The following is a 6000-nucleotide window of genomic DNA, read 5'->3' as shown; positions in this document are numbered from 1 at the left end:
AACAGGAAGTTTCAAACATATATTTTAGTTTTGAAAAATTCTATTATTAAAGTGAAAGTTTATAACAGAATCAGAAGCTATTAAGCTAATTTTTAAATTCTATAAATTTAAATAATTTTACACTTGACTCAATCAAGTGTCTTTTCTATTCTTTAAAAATTGTAAATCATTGTAAATAGTATCTACCCAATTTTAAACTGTTCATACATTTTTACAGGATCTCCAATCAAAGAACTAGTTTGATTATTTTAGTTTATTTTAAATTTATAGATCAAATTTGAAGGTTTCTATGAAAAAAGAGATTCACCTTCTTGTAATGAGTTCATAAATGTTTTAATATTTTCGTAGTCAAAATATGAAAACAATATATGTAATTGAAGATATAATATGAAGTATTCAAAGTTATATTGATATTATTCATGGATTGACGCAGGAAATACAAAATGACGAGATTTAGTTTATAGCAGAACAGTTGAAGCTAGCCCCTTATGAGACAAATCGCTGTCTATATTCTTCTAATATAATATTATATCAGTGTTTTTTCTTTAGCAAACAATTTCAACTGTGATCCTATTTTTTGACATCAGTAAGCTTATACTAACATTGATAACTCTTCCTCAACCCCTTAGCGTGCTTGATATTTAAGATATCGTAGATATATGGTGTAGTGACTAGTATATTCATTGGTTAACCCCTCGTATTATGTAAACTATAAAAAAAATTGTGTTTTATTAATCCTGGAGTTAGAAAGGGACAATCAGAAACAATCAAAATTAATTTTTCAGACTATCAATTCCTAAAAAATACTGCGGATTTTCATCACACTTCATACTCTAACAGTGTTTGAACAAACTAACTAAACATTAAGAGTCGGCAAGATGGCGTAATATCCTGAGTCATGTAAACAAACAACGCTCATATCTTATTCAACTTTACGTAATATCTGAATAAAAATTCTATAAGGTTTTCAATTAGATATCGTTCACCATTAATTAAATATATAATAATGTAGACAAATTCCCCTAAAGGGGTCTCTTTTAAAAACAAAACTCAACTCCTATCAGGATCCTTTTTCCTCTTTCAAATCAAAAAACTTGTAGGGCTCCCAAATACAGTTATATAATAATTCAATATCATATTTTTAATAATGGGTATGATGCAGTAACAAAACAGTTGAAACAATTAAAATAGTTGTATGATATAATAATAATCCGTGGGATTAGTATTGATGTATGTGAGTAGTTCGTAGAGAATGAAACTTACTACTCCATTCTAACAAGAGGATAATCCTTTAGATTTATGCAGAGTGCAAATGTGTAATAAATATTTTTCCGATTTAGTAAGACAAATAATTTTAAAAATGGGTAAATCTGTTTTATATTCTTTATTTACGAACAATAAAGCTTTGTTTTCGCAAGTGAGAACAAATTCTGAGGAAAAAGACAATATAATATCTGTATATGTTTGCTCTGAGGTGTCTGCAGAATTATATATATACAGAGTGCGACAGGGAAATTTTTCCACGATCAAGAAGCAAAACCCAAACCTTAATAATGTTTTATTAGAAAAATATACTGAAAAATGTTATTGGAAAAACTTTTAGCAATCAATCTTGGCAAAAATTACACATTATGGCCGCCTCCACACGAAGTTGGAAATTGGCGCAGGTTGCCACGATATAATCGGCAGTCATGTTGCCCCATTGCTTCTGGATGCTAGCCTTGAGCTCCTGCACATTTATACGTGATGTCTTCCCAACCTTGCTCTCTAAAACTCTCCACACACTAAAGTCGAGGGGATTGAGATCAGGAAAGGAAAAGAGCTAGAAGGTCTTGTCTCAGGAATAAGCAAAGTGTTAATTGCAGAAGGTCTGTGCCTTCAAAGCCGTACGGCTGGGTGTACCGTCTTTGAGCCACAAGGAAGGGGTGGGCACAAAAGCAAGGAAAATGCTATCTTCATCACTGGTACCTAATGTGTATGTGAAAACTAAAGGTTTGGACCATACTGTTTATACTATAACGTCTCCGACACTTATTAATCAAATTACCCTTGGTCATTATTGATCTATTATTGTGGTGGGCAATAGTGTACCTTCTCCAATTGTTTGTTTCAGAATGAGGATTTTAATTATGCCGGTGTCCTTATTTAGAAAGTACTCACAAACTCCAACTTTGGATCCTTTTAAGGACTATCTAAAGCGGCGGATAATTCAAAGAAACATTAATTGAGGAATCTCATAAGAATTTTTTTTTGTTAATGTCTGCAGATAAATGGTTTATGTATAGAGAATTTACTAGAACTCTTGAAGTGTGAGCCAAATTTTATAGACACAAGTGAGGGGACTACCTTTTATGCAGAATATTATAAACCATAGACCACTTTTGTCTGGGATTGTTTCATATTATATTATGCATATATGAAAGTTAAAATTTGGCAGAAGAATACCTTCGGATGTAAACTTGATAAGGATGATTTTTCAATGGTATTTTAGCAAAAAAAAAAACCAACCATTTTGTTTTATACGATGAGAAACGGGTAGGTAAATATTGCAAAACATTTTATTCATGTTTTTTTAAATAGATTATTTGATGAATGTAAAGAATTGTATTATGGTTTAACTTTGGAGCTCTTGTTTTTAGTGTGGCTCTCTACCGATCTCATTTTTTTATGTAGTTGTGTAATAATAACTTTTTTAACTGAATGAATATCACAAATAAATTTGAAAAAATAAAAAAATCCTGTCCAGGTTACAATTACGTAGAAAAGCCCTCTCCGGTTTCAAGGGCAAGTTTTATTCACGAATAATTATGGATATGCAATGGCTGGCATTAATAAAGAGTGAATAAAGTATCTTGAGATTGCTATCATTGAGGCATGGACTCAGAGTCGAGGCCTTGATACAGGCTGGCGAAGAACATAGTAAATAAACTTTGCTTAAAAATTGTGATATCCAAATGAAATAAATAATTATCAGTATTAAAAGCGTAGATTATCAGATCAGACATTTTTTGTAATAGACTGTATAATTAAAAAGACTTGTAGGGGGTCTGCATGGGGCGGGCTGGAGATGCTCCTTCACCCCCCAAAAAAAAAAATAAGGAATTTTGACTTTTTACTAGAAAATGTAATATTTGAAAAAAATATATATATAGATATAACATTTTTCAATTAAATTTTCTGTAAATATATAAGAATTTTTTTGAATTTTTCTCCAAAAAATTTATTTTTTTTGGTGAAAAGATATGGACTTTTCATTTTTTTGACAAAAATTTCATTTTTTGAGAAAAACTATTGATTTTTGATTTTTTTTTAAATTTCTTATTTGCAAATCAATTATTGAAATTTTTTTCCAAAATAATTAATATTTGGAAATTATTTTTTTAGAATATTTTTCCCCAAAATTTATTTTTTTGTGAATAGTTGTGGATTTTTGAAATTTTTGTCCAAAAAATCTAATATTTCATTTTTTATTCAAAAAAGTTTAATTTTCTGTCTATATTTGAAATTTAATTATTGACATTTTTTCCAAAACAAGTAAATTTTGGATTCTTTTTTTTTTTAATTTCAAAAACCCAGACCTCCCCAAAGATATAATCTTGCGAACGCACCTGACTTGTTAGTTTTTTTTGGTTAAAAGTTATAGAATATGTACTATGTACATGGTTCATTATAAAAAGTTCAAATGAATGCCATAAGGCACAAATACTTAATAGTTTCAATGGACAAAGCACTCCATGAAGGTGTGGTTGCCTCTTTAGTGATTCATGATAAATTTGATTTTTTTTTTTTTTGGAAAGGGTGGTAGATTTCATATTTAATTTAAAAGGGGTGGAGAAATAGTCGAGTAGTCAAAATAACGTACCTACGATTTATAGAGAGTCTTTAATACTGGGTGCGGTGAAAAAATATTTACACTTTCAATCTGTATTTCAGCAACCAGTTGTAATAGGGTATGTCAATAAAAAAATTAACTAATATGCTTTCTTGTCTAACCTAATCATCGATGTAGCCCCCTTGGCAGCAATGATGGGTTCCAGGCAGCCAAAGAAGGCCTTGCCCCCATTGCGAATGTAGTCCTCAGACATGGCATCCCATTGCTGGTTGAAGGCGTCTATGAGGTTCTTTATATATGGGTGACGGGTTACGCAGGCCTTCTGGTACTGCCTGGTTTCGTGGCCACATTTTCTTTAGCCAGCAGGGCAAGTTGTCATACAACCACTTCTTGACATTTTTGAACATGTGTGCAGGCGCACCATCCTGCTGGAACACCCCATTCATGTCCGGGTAGTTGGTCTGGATCCATGGTATCAAACTCTCCTCCAAGGTCTGCACGTAGTAACCCCCCTGTGAGCTTGTAAGCGACTGGTAACCAGATGAGGGGAATGTCCTTGTCATCTGAGGCTACCAACCCCAGGAATATGATAGATGTAGGGTGCTTTGTGGTAGTCCTGAGAGACTCATCAACGTCCCGAAAGGACAAATACCCATTATTTTGGCGGTTTCTCACGGCGTCCACCGTTCTTCTTATCAATGAAGATCACAATCTGATTGGTCTTCTTTAGGTCATTCAACAGAGGCATTCAACGTTATTATGAGGGGACTCTCCACCCTCATAAAGCTTTTTACCCTTCGCCTCTTTGTTGGACCTACGAACGGTTCGATCCAAAAAGCCAATGTCCTTGGCGTGCTCTTACATCGACTTCAAAGGATCGGCCTGGGCACCCTCCTGGACTTCTTTCAGATTTAATTTCATTTGACTACCGGACCCAATCTTCCTGTCCACCGTCTGCGACTTCATAACCGGATAGACGATGCCCTGTAGATCCCCAACTGCTTTTTAATCTCCGTTGGTTTCTTACCATCATCCAAAAGTTTGATAACGGAAATGTGTTGGTCACGTTCAGATGGCATTTTCTCGGCTTCTAACACAGAAAGATTTAGTTTTTTTTTTAGTATTTGATTGGAACAATTTTACGGGATTCACAAGAACCTTGATTTATGTAGCAAAAACAAAGTGTATAGATTTTTCTGCCGCACTTGGTATAGCATTCAAATACTTTTTCCATTTATTGTTTATGAACAAAAATAATATTAAGACAAGGGTATTGTTATTTATTTATTATTAAAAAAGATCACAAAAATATAATTTTCTATTAATATTAAATTAAATATTTTTATTATTATGAGGTATTTTTTTGATGAATATCAAAAATAACCTGAATTAAGTTACATTTTAGTTTAAGTTATCATTTATTTCCTTTTCAAAGAGCCTGTTTATTTCTGTTGCTTAAGTCCCCAATTTAAATAGTCCGGCTTGGTAGCGGCAATATATTCATCAACAAGGGTTTGCACCACCTCACGCGAGTCATCCATTTCATCCAAGCTATCACGAAACATTTCCTCTTTACGAAACTGTCAAACAATATAATCATGTATACATATATAAGCATATTTGTTATGTTCGTTTTATAGTATCGATCCTCAATCAAGAGTGTCCGCAAGGAGTGGGCTGGAGGGTCTGTAGCCCCCCAAACTAAGGAATTTTTGCTTAATTTTTAGAGAAAAAAAAATCCATTGTGGCAAACAATGCAGCGGATCGAAAGTTTAATTCTTAGTGAAAAACTATGGATTTTTGATTTTTTTTTCCAAAAAATTTAATAGATATAATTTTAATTCTGAATTTCTTTCGAAAAAAATTTATCTTTTAAATTTTTATTAAAAAATGAAATATTTGAAATTTTTTTCAAAAAAAAATTAATATTTAAAATTTAATTTCTGAATTTTTTTTCGGAATAATTTAATTTTTCAAATTTTTCTCATAAAAATTTTAATTTTTGTGAATAGATATGGATTTTTAAATTTTTTTCCTGAAAATTTAACATCTAAAATTAAATTTTGATTACAGTTTCAACTTTTTTTCTAAAAAATTTAATTTTTGGTGAATTACTACGATTTTTGAAATTTTTTTCTAAAAAATATAATATATAAATTTGAATTTAC

At 31.6% G+C, this 6000-nt stretch overlaps 1 protein-coding gene across 3 annotated transcripts in view; it reads right to left on the bottom strand.

Annotated features, from left to right (window-relative positions):
* Positions 1-5103: 5103 nt before the first annotated feature.
* Positions 5104-6000, bottom strand: part of LOC121113603 (tubulin gamma-1 chain) — a 101442-nt gene continuing 100545 nt past the window's right edge. For all 3 annotated transcript variants that reach the window (XM_040707428.2, XM_040707429.2, XM_040707430.1), the window contains one exon: positions 5104-5412. In XM_040707428.2, the coding sequence (XP_040563362.1) occupies positions 5275-5412 (138 nt within the window). In that variant the 3' untranslated portion in view covers positions 5104-5274. The remainder of the gene's footprint in view (positions 5413-6000) is intronic.

The sequence above is a fragment of the Lepeophtheirus salmonis genome, chromosome 2 (assembly GCF_016086655.4).
Source record: "Lepeophtheirus salmonis chromosome 2, UVic_Lsal_1.4, whole genome shotgun sequence".
NCBI lineage: Eukaryota > Metazoa > Arthropoda > Copepoda > Siphonostomatoida > Caligidae > Lepeophtheirus > Lepeophtheirus salmonis.
Note: the sequence above shows the minus strand (reverse complement) of the source record. Positions and strands in the feature narration are given on the sequence as shown.